This window comes from Salvelinus alpinus, chromosome 15 (genome assembly GCF_045679555.1).
Source record: "Salvelinus alpinus chromosome 15, SLU_Salpinus.1, whole genome shotgun sequence".
In the NCBI taxonomy this organism is placed as follows: Eukaryota; Metazoa; Chordata; class Actinopteri; order Salmoniformes; family Salmonidae; genus Salvelinus; species Salvelinus alpinus.
Window position 1 is genome coordinate 17,643,376 of NC_092100.1, and position 20,727 is coordinate 17,664,102.

The 20,727-nt window shown below is 42.8% G+C and overlaps 1 protein-coding gene and 2 long non-coding RNA genes across 3 annotated transcripts in view; 2 read left to right on the top strand and 1 right to left on the bottom strand.

Moving 5' to 3' along the window:
- The window catches only part of LOC139540474 (uncharacterized), a 19,416-nt gene extending 9,198 nt beyond the window's left edge, over positions 1-10,218 (top strand). Inside the window, exon 3 of the long non-coding RNA XR_011668199.1 lies at positions 10,133-10,218. This is a non-coding gene — a long non-coding RNA (uncharacterized lncRNA). The remainder of the gene's footprint in view (positions 1-10,132) is intronic.
- LOC139540475 (uncharacterized) lies at positions 8,438-9,195 on the bottom strand. Its single transcript, XR_011668200.1, has 3 exons — positions 9,087-9,195; positions 8,702-8,796; positions 8,438-8,539 (listed from the first exon to the last, which is right to left on the bottom strand). It is a non-coding gene; the product is annotated as an uncharacterized lncRNA (long non-coding RNA).
- Positions 10,219-11,154: 936 nt separating the features above from the next.
- Positions 11,155-12,751, top strand: LOC139540473 (ubiquitin-ribosomal protein eL40 fusion protein). Its single transcript, XM_071344326.1, has 5 exons — positions 11,155-11,282; positions 11,733-11,844; positions 11,995-12,081; positions 12,206-12,308; positions 12,594-12,751. The coding sequence occupies exons 2-5, from the start codon at positions 11,742-11,744 to the stop codon at positions 12,685-12,687; spliced, it is 387 nt and encodes a 128-aa protein (XP_071200427.1). The 5' UTR covers positions 11,155-11,282; positions 11,733-11,741; the 3' UTR covers positions 12,688-12,751.
- The last annotated feature ends 7,976 nt before the right edge of the window (positions 12,752-20,727 follow it).

The window sequence follows — 20,727 nt, forward strand, 5'->3', positions numbered from 1 at the left end:
AGATTGGCCCACCCCCAAGTCCGTTAAGGAAGTTCAGCGTTTCCTGGGCTTCACTAACTTCTACCGCAAGTTCATCAAGAACTTCAGCTCGGTGGCAGCCCCTCTCTCAGCGTTAACCAAGGGTGGCAACACAAGGTTTCTGTGGGGAAGAGAAGCTGAGACGGCCTTCCAAGGACTCAAGCAGCGCATCCTCTCTGCTCCCATCCTGACACTACCGACGGCGGATGAACCTTTTGTGGTGGAGGTAGACGCATCAGAGGTTGGTGTTGGAGCTGTCCTGTCTCAGAGGGGTGAAGACAAGAGGCTTCATCCTTGCGCCTTCTTCTCTCACCGGCTTACCCCGGCCGAGAGGAATTACGATGTGGGGGATCGTGAACTCCTAGCGGTTAAGATGGCATTGAAGGAATGGAGACACTGGCTCGAGGGGGCTTCTCAACCGTTTCAAGTGCTTACGGACCACAAAAATCTGGAGTATATCCAGCAGGCGAAGCGGTTGAACTCCAGACAAGCTCGATGGTCTCTTTTCTTCAGCCGATTCCAGTTTATTCTCACCTATAGACCCGGGTCGAAGAATCTCAAACCGGATGCCTTGTCACGAGTCTACTCTCCTGCCATTCGAGAAGATACTGACATGACTGTTCTTCCTGCCGCTAAGATCGTTGCTCCAATCTCGTGGCAAGTTGAGGATACCGTGAGACAAGCTCAAGCCATCGAACCGGGTCCTAAAGGAGGTCCTGCCAATCGGTTGTTTGTTCCCAAGGCAGCAAGATCCCAAGTCCTTCTGTGGGGGCACTCCTCTCGCCTCACCTGTCACCCGGGCGTAGGTCGCACCTTGGAGTTCATTCAGCGTAGGTTCTGGTGGCCCACCATAAAAGAAGACTTTGCCACTTTCATCAAGGCTTGTCCCGTGTGCTGCCAGGGCAAATCTTCTCACCTCCGCCCTCAAGGACTCCTTCACCCTTTATCTATTCCCCACCGACCCTGGTCCCATATCTCGTTGGACTTTATTACTGGCCTTCCTCCGTCCCATAGTAATACTACTATCCTAGTCATCATCGACAGGTTTTCTAAGGCGGCCAGGTTTGTTCCCTTGACCAAATTACCTTCTGCCAAGGAAACAGCTGAGTTGGTGATTAACCATGTGTTCCGAGTCTTTGGCATCCCGCAAGATATGGTTTCCGACAGAGGTCCCCAGTTCGCCTCAAGGTTTTGGAAGGCCTTCTGCCAACTCATAGGGGCCACGGCCAGTTTATCTTCAGGGTACCATCCGGAGTCCAACGGCCAAACTGAGAGGATGAATCAGGAGCTGGAAACCACCCTCAGATGTATGGTTTCCAACAACCCATCCACATGGTCATCCTTCATTGTTTGGGCCGAGTACGCGCACAACACCTTGTGCTCCTCCTCCACTGGTATATCCCCGCACGAGTGTCAGTTTGGCTATGCTCCTCTATTGTTCCCGGACCAGGAGGCAGAAGTCAGAGTGCCTTCAGCCTCGAGGTTCATCAGACGCTGTCGGCTTACGTGGAAGAAGGCCCGTCTTAATCTTCTGCGTTCCTCACAGCAGTACCAACGACAAGCCAACAGACGTCGCCGTCCCGGTCCTACCCTGTACCCCGGCCAGAGAGTATGGCTCTCAACAAAAAACTTACCACTACGGGTGGAGTCTCGCAAGCTGTCCCAGAGATTCATCGGTCCCTTTAAGATTGCCAGGAGAGTCAATCCCGTTACTTTTCGCCTGCACTTACCCAGATCCCTTAAGATCAATCCCACATTTCACATTTCTTTATTAAAACCTGTTGTTTTTTCTCCCCTTATCCCGGCAGGCAGACCTCCCCCTCCGCCCCGTGTCATCGGAGGCCAGTCGGCTTATACCGTCCACCGGATACTGGACTCCCGCCGGGTGCAGCGGTCCTGGCAGTATCTGGTGGACTGGGAAGGCTACGGTCCCGAGGAGCGCTCCTGGGTTCCTGCCAAGGACATACTGGACCCTGACCTCATTCGTCAGTTCAGGGCCCTCCACCCTGAGAAGGCTGGTAGGAACGTCAGGAGCCGTTCCTAGGAGGGGGATTCTGTCAGGTTTTGGCCAGGACTGTTCTGGTTTTTGTCACTAGATGTCCCCATTGCACCTTTTTTGAACCTTTTGTTTTTTCCTTGCTCTATTATTGTTTGCACATGTGTGTCGTTCCCTTGTTGGTATTTAAACCCTGTGTGTTCCTCAGTTCTTTGCTCAGTGTTTGTATGTTAGCACCCAGTCCCAGCCCAAGCCTTGTTGTGAACATATATTTTCTCTTGTTGGATTTTCCAGAGGTTCTCTGGTTTTGTTCTTGTGTATTTTTGGATTAGTCTTTTGAGGTTTGTTTTTTCCCTTGCTGTTCTTACCACTTTGTGGATTTTCTTTGTATTTTGGAAGATATCCATTTTTTGCCTCTTGGCTTTATTTTGGACGTTGTGGATTTATATTCTTTGCCTGAAGATCTTGTTCTTTTATTAAACCACCATCTCTAGTACTGCTGTGTCTGCCTCATCTTCTGGGTTCTGCCGATTATTAGTGACTGTTTCTCGCACCGGGTCCTGACAAAGTTCTACTTTAAAGTATTTTTACATAAGTATTTTACACCACTGGCTAAATGTGGACAGTTCTAACATCTTGTATTCTTCATACTATAAAATAGTTTAAATAATGCCACGGAATTCTAATGTCACGTTCCTGACCTTATTTTCCTTTTTTTAAACTTTGTTTAGTTGGTCAGGACGTGAGCTGGGTGGGTAGTCTATGTTATGTGTTTCTATGTTGGGTTAAATGTGTTGCCTGATATGGTTCTCAATTAGGGGCAGGTGTTTGACGTTTCCTCTGATTGAGAACCATATTAAGGTAGGCTGTTCTCACTGTTTGTTTGTGGGTGATTGTTCCTGTGTCTGTGTCTGTCGCACCACACGGGACTGTTTCGTTTTCGTTCGTTTGGTTAGTCTGTTCCTGTTTGTGCGTTCTTCGTGTTTTATTGTAAGTTCTCATGTTCAGGTCTGTCTACGTCGTTTTGTAATCTATTCTAGTGTTCTTCGTGTTTTCGTCTTGTCTTTAATAAATTCATTATGTCTGCATACAAAGCTGCGTTTTGGTCCGATCCCTACTCCTCCTCTTCAGACGAAGAGGAGGAGAGAAACCGTTACATCTAAGCAGATCTTGTCTACTAAATGGACTAGTGTAGCCCACAACCATATGGCATAGCCACATCAGGCCAAACATAACTCAGAGTATGCTATTCTGTTCTTCTGAAATAGACTACATTTTCTTCATATCATGTTTCTTTCGACAATGTCTAAAATAAATAATGGATTTATTGTGATGGTGTAGGCAATATTAGATTGATTTATTAGACTTTTTCAAAAGTAGATGTTCCAAAAGGTTTGCATCAGTGGCTTGTAGGCTATGCATGGAAGCCAGGAGATGCTTAACCTGTTTATGCTAATTACCGGGTCAACTACCATGAGACCGGCAGTTATTTGCTGACAATCACCGGCTGACAAAATTTCATTACCACCACAGCCCAACACCAAACACATACTTAGTTTGAAGTGTTTGTAAAATTCACAATGTGAAAAAGCGATTGTAACCATTTCTGTGTTTGACCCCTAGTTGTATGTGTGTTTGACCTACGTTTTATGGGTATTATGACCCACTGTGCCTGATTATACTACAGTTATAAGGGGGTCATGACATGCTCAGTCTTACAATGTTTTATACATTTACCCTTACCAACAGCCACAGTTTCCAATGTAAACAAAGTAGAATTGTGAGTAACATTACATGGATTTAGAATAATTAGTGTGAGTAGTCCTATTAAGGTGAGTAGGCCTATTAGGGTGAGTAGGCCTATGGCAAAAGCAAAACACATTCTTCCTTTACCAATGCAAATTGAGAACCTCTGTTGAGGAATGTGATTGTTTTTCTTGAGGGTGCCTGTAATATTGTATTTTGTATTCTCTGGTATTTTATATTTATATTTTGTAAAATATGTGAAATTGTGAAATGCAGGGCTCCCTTCCTCACGCCCTGACCTTAGTTATCTATGTTTTCTTTATTCTTTTGGTTAGGTCAGGGTGTGACGAGGTTGGGTATGCTTGTTTTTGTATTGTCTAGGGTTTTTTGTATATCTAGGGGTTTTGGTATGTCTAGGTATATGTAGGTCTATGGTGGCCTGAATTGGTTCCCAATCAGAGGCAGCTGTTTATCGTAGTCTCTGATTGGGGATCATATTTAGGTTGCCATTTTCCCTTTTGGTTTTGTGGGTTCTTGTCTATGTGTAGTTGCCTGTTCAGCACTCATTTGTATAGCGTCACGGTTCGTTTTGTTCAGTGGTCATTCGTTTAAATAAATAGAATGTACGCATACCACGCTGCGCCTTGGTCTCCTCCTTACGACGGCCGTGACAGTCTCAATGGGACTCCCTGTGGAAATAAAGGTAACAATAAAAAAAAATAAAAAAATGTACTCGCAGCAATCTGTAGCTGGCTTACCTTACATTATCCAGATGCCTTATACTGAGGCCCTGGTTTGTGTTTAACCACCTATATGCTAAAGTTAGTCTGACATACTGCTTCGACAGACACGTGCACAGACAGGGATCTACCTGTGCAGAGCACATGCCCCTTTGCGCTAACAGTCTCCAAAGTGCCCTTTTGGGTGGTGGTATAAATTCCCCCCCAATTGTTTTTTTGTTTACATTTTTTGTCATTGTTGTTCGGATCCCACTGGCCGCATGTCTTCGTCAACTTCGCCACCCCACACCCCTTGCATTGGTTGCGCCTGTGATCTTCCATGTATGGACCTCGCGAGAACGGTTGCGTCTTTTTTCCCAAGTCTACCCTATAGAACCCCACAGTGGAGGTGTCATAATACTCATAAAATCTAGCGGTCAAATAGGGAAATGGTTCCACTAGTTTTCCACCATTCATTTTTCCCATAGGGGATTTTATAAACACTTAAAATAAGGGCTGTGTTTAGTGTAGATTTACCCTAGCGTGAAGTTTTGATAACCATGTAAATCTCATTCAAATATCGTGACCTATCAACACAGTATCCAGTAATTTTGAGCACCTGCCCCCTAAACAACCTGGTATCTGAGCATTATGTATTATTCTGTACATAAATTCAAGACACCCTATTTAGTATGATATCGTAAGTTTCATATGGTATGTATTAATTTGTGGATGTCCATCATCCATTTCCTATGATATGTTACGAATTAGAATTTGTATTTATGTTACGAATTTGCAAAAACGTATGATATGTTACGAATTGTAGCTAGGTGGCTAACTTTAGCTAGCTCACTAACGTTAGCTAGGCTAGGGGTTAGGGTTAAGGTTAGGTGAGGGTTAGCTAAAATTGTTAGGGGAAGGGGAAGGGTTAGCTAACATGCTACGTAGTTGCAAAGTAGCTAAAAAGTAGTAAGTAGTTGTTAATTAGCTAAAATGATAAAGTTGTCCATGATGGAATTCGAACACGCAACCTTTGGATGGCTAGATGTTTGCATTATACACCCACGTATCCACCCTCACCAACCACCCTCCTTTAAGTATTCATCTGCCTTATGTAACCATACCAAAAGTAACATATCATACTGAATAGAGTGTCTTGGATTTACATAAAGAATAATATGAAATGCTCTGAGACCAGATTTCCCTGAAAGGACTGTGTAAGTCCCTGTGCTTTGATGTTTCACATTGGACCTGAGTGGGTTAATGTCTTTGTCTTATTGTGTCAGTGAAATGATCAGGCTTCTTGCACACTTCCTCTCGAGACATGCAAGTCACTTTGGGTGACGTCACAGCCAACACACCAAAAGATTAGCCCGGTCCCAGGTATAAGTACTGTGTATAGCCAACTCCTATTGTTGCTGTCATGCCTAAGACTTGTATGGTATGACAGATCTGGGAACAAGTTACCAAAATGTGACCCATGGGATTTTATTTCCACATTTATTGGATCATGTGTAGGCAGTCAAATGTACATGTTTAGTCAATAGAGGTAAGCAGTTGCTCCATATCACCAGGACATTTGCTCAATAAACAAACAAAGCATTGAATAAAGCATACATTTCAAGAGGAGTAGGCCTATCTCTTAAAATAAAGTTAGCAATTGTTTTGCACCAGAGCTTTTCCCTTGCATATCCCCAAAATGTCCCTTAAATATATAGAGTAAATGCTTTATTTGTGAAAGCGAGTTTTGATAAGGCAGCTCTTTGGTCTCTTTAGAAAGGCATGTGGCTAATGTGTTGTCTAGGTGGGTTGTCCGGGCAGGTCCTGGAGAGAGGCTTGGGCCCAAAAGCCTCCTTATGGGTCGTGGTGAAGTGTTGCTCATTGTAGGGAGCGGTGATGTGGCTGAATTTAATCTACAGACAGACAGTGAGAGAGAGAGAGTGAGGGGGACACAGAGTGATAGAAAGGGAAAGGGAAGATTAAAATACACTGGGATAGAACAACTTGCTGATTGGTGCACACAAAAGAGCTTGTGTGTGTACATGAACCAGTTTCTTGGTAACAACTGGTTCTCTGAGGACGTATTAGGTACTCTGAAATATTTGTATTGTTTGAGCACTGATAGCGGCAACAAATCTCCAGGCAGAATGTAAAAAAGATGACACATTAGACATTATGCCATGTGTGTCTAGGGAACAAAGTGAAATGTGAACATAATAAGCCTGAAGAAAGGTCAGTTTCACCCTCAAAACTTGTTGGAAAAATGAATGAAATGTACATGCACATAATTAACAATACTGCCCTCTAGCGTTCATTTGTACAACCCTAATTGACTAGAAACTTTGCTGTTGTCTCTCATCAGTATTGGTTTTCAATTCCAATGGCACAGGAACTTCTGCACCAGTGAATAGTTTTTTAAACTTATTTAACCTTTATTTAACTAGGCAAGTCAGTTAAGAACAAATTCTTATTTACAATGACAGCCTACTCTGGCCAAACCCTAACCCTAGGCCAATTGTGTGCTGCCCTATGGGACTTCCAATCACGGCCGGTTGTGATACAGCCTGGAAACTAACCAGGGTCTGTAGTGACGCCTCTAACACTGAGATGCAGTGTCTTAGACCGTTGTGCCACTTGGCAGCTGACTATTACTTAAGTTATTTAACTACCTGTTGAAGTTGTTTTGGGCTAAGTTCCTGTCTCCTGGAGTTTAGTGGGAGGTAGTCCCTTTGAACAGTAGTCGAGGCTGTTCCAGGCTCTGGGGAGTATAACATAAATCTCATTGACAAAAAAAACTAAATTAATATGGAATGGAACCCAACTGACTGGGACATCTGAGAATGTTTTGGTTTCTCTCTCACCTTGGCCAGTCAGCACATGGCCAGAGGGATGGGTATGCGGCCTAGCTCGATTTATGTCCCTCTTGGGGTAGTCTTCCTGGGCTGCGGTGCTGTAGAACAGGCCTCCCAGACTGGGTCTGCCCAACTCCACATTGCTCCTGGTCCTCACGTTGGCTCCACTGAAATGCACCGGCCGCTCTCTGTGGTTCCGCTGCAGAGGGGAGGGAAATCCAACCAGGCTGATTAGGAAGACAGTAGCCAGAAATGCAAGTTGAAATAAAGGTTATGTTGGAATAATGAGGCTGCCCAATGTTGCAGGCCACTCCCATGCAAATACAAATTATTAATGTGGGAACACCCACAAAATATGAATGTTGGTTCAGCCTACTATCTTTTGCCCAAGAGTACATTTTACATCCTAGGTAGGAAGTGGGAGAACACAAGTAATGGAAAAGACATGGGAAATGCAAACAAGTACCGCAGGACAACAAGGCCGACATGTAATTAAACAATAATCACACCTACCATCGACTTATGTTTTAATTCCCGTAAAACCTGTGCTCTTTTGCATCATAACATTCCTGCATGGCAAGGTGCTATACGGATATCTTCGATACATTTAAAGGCCTGGAAGCCAGTGATACACTTTGCTCAAATCCGGCCTGTGATGGGTAAATTGGAGAATTTGGGTTTCACCTCAGAGAAGAAAAAGCTGTTGGTTGTGGCCATCCTCAGTCGGTTGCGCCCAGGATCAGTGTCCCCTCTGGGGACTGAGCTGAGATTCTTGTTAATTTGCATCAGTAGAACAGGGCCTGGAAACAGGCCCAATACAGGGAGTTAGCTAAGCAGGAGAATGAGAACACTGAAGCACATTCATAAGCTAAGCAATACATTTTTATGTCTAGTAATTGCAATCTAAAAGAAAAAATCCAATCCCGCAATTTGTTTTGCAATAGAATATATGAATACATTATATAAACAATAGTTAGCTGTTTTGAAGCAATTCAATCAGAAAGATTGAAGTAAAAATAGATAATCAATCAAATCCATAGGGTTAACAGTGCAGTATGTTATATCATTGACGAACAGAGTATTAATTAATAACCTTGGCTTACACACCTGACTTGGCCTCGCGAAACGCGTCAGCCATTGTAGATGTCCATTTGTTTTCAGAGAAATCCCCAAGATTGATCTTCAAACGTTCCTTCACATTGACTGGACTGGGTCAGTGAAAGGTTGATATATTAGACAAATCATAAAAACATTGATTATTAGGATTTGTACAGGCATTTGCTTTTATAACAGGAAAACGTGGCACGTTTTCTAACTACAAGATGACGGAGGTGATGTGAATTTTGGCATGCATACAGTAAGTCACATACCTAGGATTGCCAGGGTGTCTAAAGGACACATCCTGGGTGGTTTCAGTTTCCAGAATCTTCTGTGGGTCTCCCATTGCCACTGATGAGTGGATTTGCTGAACCGGAGAAGGAAAAGTCAAGTACACCCTCAGCAAAATTTAATTAACATCTTATCAAAGGCCTTCTCAAAGACATGGTGTGGGTTTGTTGTGGCTTTGTACTCCGCAGGGATCAATAGTAAGTAAGATAATTATCAAAGGCCAGTTTAGCGCTCATAGCTAGTCTATTTAATGACCATTCATAGAAAATATTCACATGATTCCATTATTCACACACAGCTACTGTACAGAAAACACAGAATTTCCCAGTAGCCTAACTATTCCAGGATATCAATGTCAATCGATACCTTCTCCACAGGTTGAGGTGGGCTGTGCCATTGTCCCTGGAATGCATCGTTGTGGTGGGAGTCAAAGTGTTGGCCATCCCTGTCCCATTTAAAGGTGGGTTCTCGCTCTGAATCACAAAGGCATTGACAATGTCAAAATCCGACTCAAGGTTACACATTTACAAAAACAGAGCTACTCTTTTAAACATAGTCAGTGTAACGGTTCACTGAAGCAACACACCCAGCATAAAGGTTCATCCAAAACAAGTGTGTGCCCCCGTTCTGCAAAGCTTTATGCCAGGCTTCCAAATGCCAGGCAGTGAATGACAAACATTGTAGATAGCATACATAGGCCTTACCTATTTCACTAATCCAAACAGAATGACATCACAGATATAGTATACATGCATCTACTTTTAGACAATAACCTAGATTTGAAAGAGCCACTGACCTAGGTGTTTGACCTTGGCCTTGACAATGTGCGACACATTGTATGGGGTGAATGAAGCTTTATGAGTGGTCATAGGAAGCTTCTCCTCCAGCTGTTTCTTCTTAATGGCCATGACTGGCCGGATGGGTTTGGTGTGGGTTGAGGCCAGGTGCTGAAAGCCCTCTGCCTGGGTGGTGAGGAAGTTGACCTGCCTGGGGTCTTTATGCATCTGGAAGTTGGTGCACAGCTTAGCCCAAGCAGGTGTGCGGCTGAGGGGGATTTGTGGGTGGTGGGGATATGACTTGACCGCTTCGGTCAGATACTCCTTGATCCGACGCAGGTCTTTGTGCTCAACCTGGGCAGGGATGGGGCGAGAGATGGCGAATCTCTTGGGAAGGGTGGCAAAGGAGTTGAAGTCCGTCTGGAAGGTGGTCTTAAATGCCTTGTCAAGGCCATCGCAACTGTCGCCGCCCCAAAATGGAATGTGTGAGGACTGAAGGAAGTCCTTTCCCATCAAGGGGGCTTGAATCAATGTGCTTACAGCCATAGCACTTCTTGGACTGTTATTACTTCTTCCTGTGTTGTCTTTTTCCTTACATCAATGTGCCTTTCCTGAAATGGTTCTCTCTTTTTTTAGAACTGTGGAAAGAAAATGCAGTGGTCTCACCATGGAAACCAAGATAACACAAGTAATGAAGATGTCACAATACAATGAGAACTGAGAGCAAAATTCCCCATTCTTTTCTTTATCATTCTATCTATTCTAGAAACTTTTGTGTGGATAATATGAATATCTGTCCTATGTAGCCAATTACATACATACCTTGACATGACCTATTCACCTATCACTGTACATGCACTATGACAGCCCTGAGTGACAAATTTGACATTTTCTGTTAATTAGGAATAAAATGAAGATCTGAATGAACAGAAATGACAATGAACAGGAATTAGAATGTTCGTTACCTGCTACTATGTGTTTATTTGTCTATAGCAAAGTGAAGCTTTAATCAGGCAATGAGAGTGACTTACCCATTCCAAAGTGAAGAGCATCACCTGAATAGTGGTAGCTGCACGTTTCCCTGCATCAAGTTTCTTTTATGCATAATTTAGCATTTTGGTGGATAACCTTACAATATCAATTTGCCATGTCTCACGTTCACGTATAAACACTGTTTGCATGGCAATGCATGCAATTAGTAAGATTTTGTTTTTAAACTTATCACCATGGTGCCAAAATCACAAGCAAAGATTTGCTGGGGTAGAACCTTTAATAGTGTTAATGTTTCACTGTGGCATATTTTCAGCCATTACAGTGAACCTGTCCTCCCCATTTCTACCTTCACTGATACATTCATGCATTTAGCCATAGGCTATCAATGGCAGTATTTGTAGCAGAAAAGATACAAAACAGACATTGACGATAGATTGTTCTCATAAATACATCCTAAAATAATGCACACCTGAGACAGGTATAGTAATAGAAATGACCTCATCAGAACAGTTCACTCAGTCACACCAGCAGGTGGCAGTAAAATTCAATTATCTAAACGCCTGGTCCAAGTTAGTGATCGATTGTGTTCGTTTGAGAATACAATTGAGTAATTACAGTAGTATATTGCAACTTTCTATAATCTTAAATCTAATTTTGCAACTGTTAGTAGAGTCAGGATTGATGAAACAGATTTGTGCAAGAAAAAAAACTGGTGCGAAGCAGAGAAGGATATGATGTAATATAACTTCCGCCTTGTACAACCTCTTTTCGTTGAGGCTCAGCTATCAGCCGGGTGGGTGTATATATTTGTCCGTAACAATTTTTGCGAAATTGACTGCAAGACGCATTTATTATGTAATAGAAATACACAAGTGTCCCTCCGCTAAAAGAAGTGTCTAAATATCCATTTGGTTATCATATGTGAGACGTGTAAAGTCTAAATATGAGTACTGAAATATAACGAGCTCCAGCATGTGGCAAAGAGGCCTTGCTGGAAGCAGCCGCTTGACCGCAGCTGTTGGCTAGTTAGTTAGCTTGCCACAGCTAGTTAGTAAGATTGTTGGCCGCTCATTCTAAATGCCAATGGGATAGCTAACTATTCTTCAAAGACTTAATTAGCTTTTCTTTTTTTTAGATGCGCCGGGGATTGGCTGACTTGGCTAGCTAACTAGTATGCTAAGTAGATAAAATATTTATGTATCTAGCTACTGCCATCAACTCGCACCATATTTTATCCCAACAGCCTGCCAAGATGCAGATCTTCGTGAAGACGTTGACGGGGAAAACAATCACCCTTGAGGTTGAGCCCAGCGATACTATTGAAAATGTCAAGGCTAAGATCCAGGATAAGGAAGGTATATAATATGGTTTTCTAAGTTTCATTTTATCCGTAATATAGTATGACAAAATGGGCTGTTTTAAATACTTAGGGTAGGTGGCTTTTACACTGATACTAGGTGTGTGCTGTAGTGATTTCATTAAATCAATATGCTTTTTATTCTCAGGCATTCCTCCTGATCAGCAGCGTCTGATCTTCGCTGGCAAACAACTTGAGGATGGTCGCACCTTGTCAGACTACAACATCCAGAAAGGTAAGGGATTACGAGTTGACAGTGGGCGCATGTAATGCTGGTCATTATTTAAGAATCAGCCTTGTGTGAAAACATACCTGTGAACTTTGCATCATCTATCCACTATGATAATGTTCCCATCCAGAGTCCACCCTTCATCTTGTGCTGCGTCTTCGTGGAGGCATTATCGAGCCATCTTTGAGACAGCTGGCCCAGAAGTACAACTGTGACAAAATGATCTGCCGCAAGTAAGTAGAGCTGAGCACAGTTGCATTAATGGTGGTGAACTGTTTTTACAATTAAGGTTAAAGCCTATCTTTACACTATTTTTAAGTTTCCCTTTTACAGTAAAAAAAACAACATTCATCCACATGATTGGGTTGACAAGAGCAACAGCAGTAATGTTGCTGTGTACAAAGGAAAACAATTTTTAGTAGACTGGATAGCGAGGAAGGAAAGTGCGCTAGGGCAGTGGCTTAGACCGCTGGACCAGTCTTGGCCATACATTTTGCACAGTTCTGAACTTGTTGCAGGTGCTACGCTCGCCTCCATCCTCGTGCTGTCAACTGCCGCAAGAAGAAGTGTGGACACACCAACAACCTGCGCCCCAAGAAGAAGCTGAAGTAAACAGTTGGCTTGGTGCTTTTTGTGGAACATAAGCACAACTGTTAAATAAACATACCAAAATGTACTTTGGCTGGCCTTATTTGTCTTGATAATCCAAAATTGTTTTAAAAATAATTTGAATCCAGGCCCTTATCTTTAATCAGATCGAGCATTAACCAGCATCCACATTGCAGATGTTTGAGCTGCCATATCAGTGAGTGGCTCCTCTTGTGCGTCAAACCACTCCCCTATTATCCTTACTGCGTAAAGTTAAATGGCACTAGATAGTGTAGGCTCTATTGATGTCAGAACACTGATGGGCATAAATCCCTTGATCAAAATTAACATCAGTCTAATTTGAGTGTTTGAACTTGAAATGCAGCTGCATGTGATTTTGTTGATATAGTCAGGTCTGGTTTTGTTGCATCCAATGGCAGTGTCTGCAATAAGGTAACACGGAACCACTTGTGGATTTCAGCGGTGTAAAAGCCACTTTATGCTTGATCTGCAATGCAGTCCGGAAGGTGTGAAGAGCTTGTGGAGGCCAAATCGAGCTCCATTCTGCATCGCAGTGCGCCTCCCCAATTTTGTAACAATATGGAGGGCTCCATATAGCTCAGCATTGACAATGGTTGATGGTAGGTGGGGGTGGTACATAACTTCCGTGACAACAAACATGGAGAACTTTGACAAAAGGCTATCGGAACAAGTTCATAAATAACATTTGTGATGCTTCATGTAGGGACTTAAAATTCCCAGGAGTTTGAACTCCTGGAAAGAGATTGGGGAGGTAATGGGGATAGATGCGGTAAAGAGATCAATGGAATGCACAGTGGGATAGGACACTGGATTGGCGCACATTCAACAAATCTAATCTAACAAAGTGGATATTTGTCATGTAACAGGCCTAGAATGTGGTTACTAAAATCACTGCAAACCATTTAGAAGTTGTCCTTTTCAGATTTAGAAAGACTGAGTGCTGAATGTTAACTCCCATTTGTATAAACTGGTAGCATAGCTAGCATACAGAAATCTAGTAGTCAAAAGTACAATTTTAAAGATTTTACTGAGTTACAGTTCATAAGGCAATCAGTCAGTTGAAATACTCATTAGGCCCTAATCTATGGATTTCACATAACTGGGAATACCGATACCAAAAAAAAAGAAAAGGCCATGGATTAGAAAGCCAGTCAGTATCTGGTGTAACCACCATTCGCCTCATGCAGCGCGACATCTTTTGCATAGAGTTGATCAGGCTGTTGTGGCCAGTGGAATGTTTTCTTACTCCTCTTTGACCGGACCTGGAACATGTCGTACAAATCGATCCAGAGCATCCCAAACATGCTCAATGAGTGACATGTCTGGTGAGTATGCAGGCCATGGAAGAACGGACATTTTCAGCTTCCAGGAATTGTGTACAGATCCTTGAGGCATGGGGCCATGCATTATCGTGCGGAAACATGAAGTGATGGCTGCGGATTAATGGCGTGACAATGGGCCTCAGGATCAAGTCACGGTATCCCTGTGCATTTAAATCGCCATCGATAAAATGCAATTTTGTCAGTAGCTTATGGCTGCCCATACCAGAACCCCACCGCCACCATGGGTCGGTCATTCTGTTCACAATGTTGCCATCAGCAAATTTCTAGCCCACGCGACGCTGTCTGCCTGGTACAGTTGAAACCGGGATTCATCCGTCAAGAACACACGCTTCTCTAGCGTGACAGTGGCCATTGAAGGTGAGCATTTGCCCACTAATGTCGGTTACAATGCCGAACTGCAGTCCGGTCAAGACACTGGTGAGGACGACAAGCACACAGATGAGCTTCCCTGAGACAGTATCTGACAGTTTGTGCAGACCCACAGTTTTATCAGCTGTCTGGGTGGCTGGTCTCAGATGATCCCCCTGGTGAACAAGCCTGTTATGGAGGTCCTGGGCTGAGGTGGTTACCCCCTTAAGAGGCATTAGAAGACAAATGTATGTTACCGATTGAGCATCTATTTCTGGATAAATCAATGTTAAAGTTGACAGCCATATATGGAAGTAACATTTTATTTTATGGGTTGGTTACGTAGGCTTCTTCTAACCAATCGCTTTCTACTACATATAATATTATACAATTATATCTTTACATTAACTAGTCTATCAGAATTTCAGTCATTCCAATAAATATGGTATACCCCTTGATCTTCAATAATAGGACTTGGAAATATAGATTAGCCAAATTGTTTAACCTGAGCATAACCCCAAAACTAAGGATTTATTAGATTTGCACACACAATATAGACTTTTCTATTGTGTTGACTGTACGTTTATCCCATGTGTAACTCTGTGTTTGTGTCACACTGCTTTGCTCTATCTTGGCCAGGTCGCAGTTGTAAATGAGAACTTGTTCTCAACTGGCCTACCTGGTTGAATAAAGGTGAAAGAAAAAAAATGCCAGCTCATGATTTTGTTGTCATGGATGACTGATTGGGGTATTGATAAGTTAAAAATTAAATGCTGCGATCATGGAATGGCCTGCTTTGAGTACTACTGAAGTGCTATTTACATGTGAAAAATGAATACCATATGCTGGATTTGCTATAGGCCTATTGTTTACCTTTTTGTTGGTGACACTTTGATATCTTGATAATATGCAGATGTTGAAAGGGCAAATCTACAGATGAAACAATAACAAAACGGTCGCCTCGCCTCTGTTGGTAAAAAGCTGAGGGATGGGCCTGGAGAAATGTAACCACTCATAAATAATCAGAGCTATGGATGCAAGGACTGACCATCCATGATATCAAAATTATTGTTTTAACCATGTTATGAGGCTATACAGTGTTTGTTTACAAACAGCAAAAAACAAGTTTATAATTTGGGTTCTCATGCAGTGTGACTGTTGAACTAAGCTCATGAGGCATTTATAAGTTATATTCTTCAAGAATCAATGGCTATACAGTACCAGTCAAAAGTTTGAACACTTACTCATTCAAGGGTTTTTCTTTATTTGTACTATTTTCTACATTGTAGAATAATAGTGAAGACATCAGAAACACATGAAATCATGTAGTAACCAAAAAGTGTTAAACAAATCCAAATATTTTATATTCTTCAAAGCAGCCACCCTTTGCCTTGATGACAGCTTTGCACACTCTTGGCATGATCTCATCCAGCTTCATGAGATAGTCACCTGGAATGCATTTCAATTAACAGATGTGCCTTGTTAAAAGTGAATGTGTTATTTCTTTCCTTCTTAATGCGTTTGAGCGAATCAGTTGTGTTGTGACAAGGTAGGGGTGGTATATAGAATATATCCCTATTTGGTAAAAGACCAAGTCCATATTATGGCAAGAACAGCTCACACAGGCTATTGTTTGTGTATTTTACACTATGTTGAGGTAAAAACCTGAGTATAATGCTTGTATGGATGTCAACCCCAATACATGTTAATTTCGTCATCAATCCGGTGGCTGTACAGCATTTAATGCGATGCGGCCTTTGCAGAAGTCAGAGCATTCATACTTCTTGTGCTTTGCAGAGCTGTTGTCAAGGAAGTGAGTATGTGTTTATACAGGATCTTCTGATGTGGCAGGGCTTGCAAACTATTATGGACTACTACAAAGGGAAGCACAGCCACGAGCTGCCCAGTGTCACGAGCATACCAGATGAGCTAAATGACTTCAATGCTCGCTTCAAGGAAAGTAACACTGATGCATGCATGAGAGCATCAGCTGTTCTGGACAACTGTGTGATCACTGTCTCCGTAGCCGATGTGAGTAAGACCTTTAAACAGGTCAACATTCACAAGGCCGCAGGGTCAGACGGATTACCAGGACGTGTACTCCGAGCATGCGCTGACCAACTGGCAAGTGTCTTCACTGACATTTTCAACCTGTCCCTGACCGAGTCTGTAATACCAACATGTTTCGAGAAAACCAACAGTCTCTGTGCCCAAGAACACCAGAGTAACCTGCCTAAATGACTACCGACCTGTAGCACTCACGTCTGGAGCCAGGAAGTGCTTTGAAAGACTGGTCATGGCTCACAACACCATTACCGCCTCAAAAGATCAGAAGATTATGCAATCTCTATTGCACTCCACACTGCCCTTTCCCACCTGGACAAAAGGAATACCTATGTGAGAATGCTATTCATTAACTACAGCTCAGCGTTCAACACCATAGTGCCCTCAAGCTCATCACTAAGCTAAAGACCCTTTGACTAAGCAACTGGATCCTGGACTTCCTGATGGGCCGCCCCCAGGTGGTAAGGGTAGATAACAACACATCTGCCACGCTGATCCTCAACACGGGGGCCACTCAGGGGTGCGTGCTCAGTCCTCTTCATGACTGCATGGCCAAGCATGACTCCAACACCATCAAGTTTGCCGACGACACAACAGTGGTAGGCCTGATCACCGACAACGATGAGACAGCCTATAGGGAAGAGGTGTGGTGCCAGGATAACAACCTCTCCCTCAACATGATCAAGACAAAGGAGATGATTGTGGACTACATGAAAAGGTGGACCGAGCACGCCCCCATTCTCATCGACGGGGCTGTAGTGGAGCAGGTTAAGAGCTTCAAGTTCCTTGGGGTCCACATCACTAAGGAACTATCATGGTCCAAACACATCAAGACAGTCATAAAGAGGGCACGACAAAGCCTATTCCCCCTCGGGAAACTGAAAAGATTTGGCATGGGTCCTCAGATCCTCAAAAAGTACAGCTGCACCATCAAGAGCATCCTGACTGGTTGCATCTCCGCCTGGTATGGTGTAACCGATGTGAAATGGCTAGCTAGTTAGCGGTGGTGCGTGCTAATAGCGTTTCAAATCGGTGACGTCACTCGCTTTGAGACCTTGAAGTAGTGGTTCCCCTTGCTCTGCAAGGGCCGCGGCTTTTGTGGAGCGATGGGTAACGATGCTTTGTGGGTGACTGTTGTTGATGTGTGCAGAGGGTCCCTGGTTCGCGCCCGGGTCGGGGCGAGGGGACGGACTAAAGTTATACTGTTACAATGGCAACTGCTCGGCCTCCAACCACAAGACACTACAGAGGGTAGTGCGTACGGCCCAGTACATAACTGGGGCCAGGCTTCCTGCCATCCAGGACCCCTATACCAGGCGGTGTCAGGAAGGCCCTAAAAATTGCCAAAGATTCCAGCCACCCTAGTCATAGACTGTTCTCTCTGCTACCGCATGGCAAGCAGTACCAGAGCGCCAAGTCTAGGTCTAAAAGGCTTTTTAACAGCTTCTACCCCCAAGCCATAAGACTCAGCTAATCAACAACTAATCAAATGGCTACACGGACTATTTGCATTGCCCCCCTCCATTATGTTATTGTTGCTCTTTAATTATTGTTGTTTTTATTAATTTTTTACTTCAGTTTATTTTAGTAAATACTTTAACACTTATTTGTAAGAAAGCATTTTACAAATATTTCACTGGATGTTTAAACGTGACGCATCCGCTTAGTTTCCACTCACCACCAGGCAGTGGGAGAAGATGGAACGAGATGGATTTTGGCCGACATTCTGCAAATGTTCTCATCGATTAAACATTTGATCTCAATACAGTTGTCTGTTCCCAAAACTAGACTATGTTAACAGAGTGGACTACGGTCTGTAGACTTTACCCTTTGTAAAAGTTTTTTTTTTATCGCGTTGTTTAGGAGTGCAAATGCGAATTGAGGTATTGCACACGCGCACTTGCAGATAATGCGAGAATGCACCAACAGGATCTCGCTAGCTCGTGCTTGTTCTGCCCACTATTGCTAATTTGTTCCCATTAGACCACAGCTTGTCGTTTCTATCTTGGTTTTGTTATAAAAAATATTTGACGAAGCTATGCTAATGTCAATCTGATTAAATCTAGCCCAAAATGTTTTCTTGGGACAGTCTGTTGAATTGATGTTGACTAGAGAAACTTTTTGTTTACTCAAAATTCAGTCCTTCATCGGAGCATGGACAACTCCAAAAACAATTGATTAACAGACAAATCAAGGTACACTAGCATACATACTTGCATGAAACAATTCATGCAAAACAATCCATGCAAAGGAAACCAACAAGCTGACAAAAGCACTATGCTTTTGTGCTTGATGATCTTGAGTGCAGTAGACAGGATTTTTTATTAGAGATTGAAAAACAGGGCTCATGTTCAAAACTAAATGGAACATCTCTCCCAAATTACTGGCAAGTCAAATATTCAGACCCCTAAACTAAGGGGAATTCATAAAAAACAAATCTTTTAAATGACTGATGTGGCAGTCAGTGTTTGACTTGGACTGAAATAGGTTCTGGTACTGTTTATATTTAGGTGCAGGAGCGCCACAATACTTTTGAGCTAATATTCTATAAGAGGTGCAGGAGCTCTAGCAGAAGAACATTTAGGTGCCGGTACTCAGCTCCGGTGTGCTCCTGCCCAAGTCAAGCACTGGTGTCAGTTGATTATTTTCTCAAGATATCTGTAGTTCATTGTTAATTGGCTACTACAATCAATCAAATACATAGCATTGAAAAATAGAACCACGTTTTTGCAAATGTTTAATGTTGAACTGTACACAAAGATTTGTTACACAATATTGTCAAATTCCACATAAAATAACTTCCATTTTCAATATTATAAACATGGGTTCCTCCTATGCTGAAAGTAAAGTAAAATCAGGCAAGTGTGTTGTTCAGTGTGATTAGTAAGGCCCTATTTTAATACTGGGAAAATGATTACTTTACTCCTTTGTGAAATTACAGGAAAATAAAACAAATATACACCAACTTCCACCTATCCAATAATGTTTTATGATTACTTCATGGGGGGGAAATGATAATTTTTACAGTATTTGAACACGCTCAAACACTGGATGAATTAAGAAATCAGTTTGCTGAGGTATTTTAAGTATTAGTGGTGGTCAAAAAAGCCCCATTTCCACTGGCCAAATTCGAGGTGGCTCGAATGCAATTCTCAAATTCAAGCTGAGTCAAGGGAAACTCGGGCTAGCGCAGCCCAGTTTCACAACTGGTGCCAGCCCGAATAGAATTCAGGCTGAACCCATTACTATGCAACCACCAGCTGATCACTGCTGGATGCTGACACCAAGTTTAGCTAGTCTGGGCTTGTTCCTGTTAGCTAGCACATGGAAAAGCAGTACTGCAGTAGTCAGACATGACACGAATTACCACCATATCTGGTTCTTTCATACATTTTTTGCACTACACAATAAACTTTCATGAGAACAATCAGCCCTCAAACGCTAGGTAGCAAATCAGAGTTGAAACAAGCTAGCTAGAAACTTTAGCTGGCCTGGTCGTATTTAAAGCTACATTATATCAAACCTGACGTCTGGTTTGCTAGCTAGCTAATTGCCAATGCCATTGTAAGCGAGGTAGGAATTCAGCTAGCTAACGTTAGCCTGTTATGCTAGCGATGACACTAACCATTTAGCTAGCTAGCGTTAGGAAGCTAAATACAAGGCAGAGTCTGGCTGGTATGGTGTAACGTTAAATAATTCAAAACCTTGCTAGCATGGTGAGCATTAGTACAATTATTCAACATCTTACTAAAGCTAGCAACATTAGCGAAGCCAGCTGCACAGTCATATATTGGCTACCTAGCAACATGGCATCATTTCGAATTTCTGGAGGCAGTGGAAACGCAATTCGAGCTAGCCCCGTTGCCAATGGAAAACGGGGCTTAAATAACTTGTGAATATTAAGAGGATAAGAACACAACTACAGATCCTACTGTAAGAAATTGTATAAGATACTGGTAACTTGTTTTAACCACTTCTCAACATAAGCTATTCTTGGCACAACATGCACCCATCCCCACTACTTTGTCAGACCCACACACACATCCCCTCCCCCATGAATAGGGCCTGTGAAAACAAACGCACATGCAGGATGCCTTTGGATGTGACTAGGACAAAGAACTGTGGGAAGGGCCAATGGAAACGTCGACATCAGGCCGAACAGGACTACCCACGACCCAGATCGACCAATCGGAAGGCCAGACGACAAGATCAACCTACTTTGCTTGTTGCCTATAAAATCTGTATGTACTGCTTAGAGGGTCTCTCT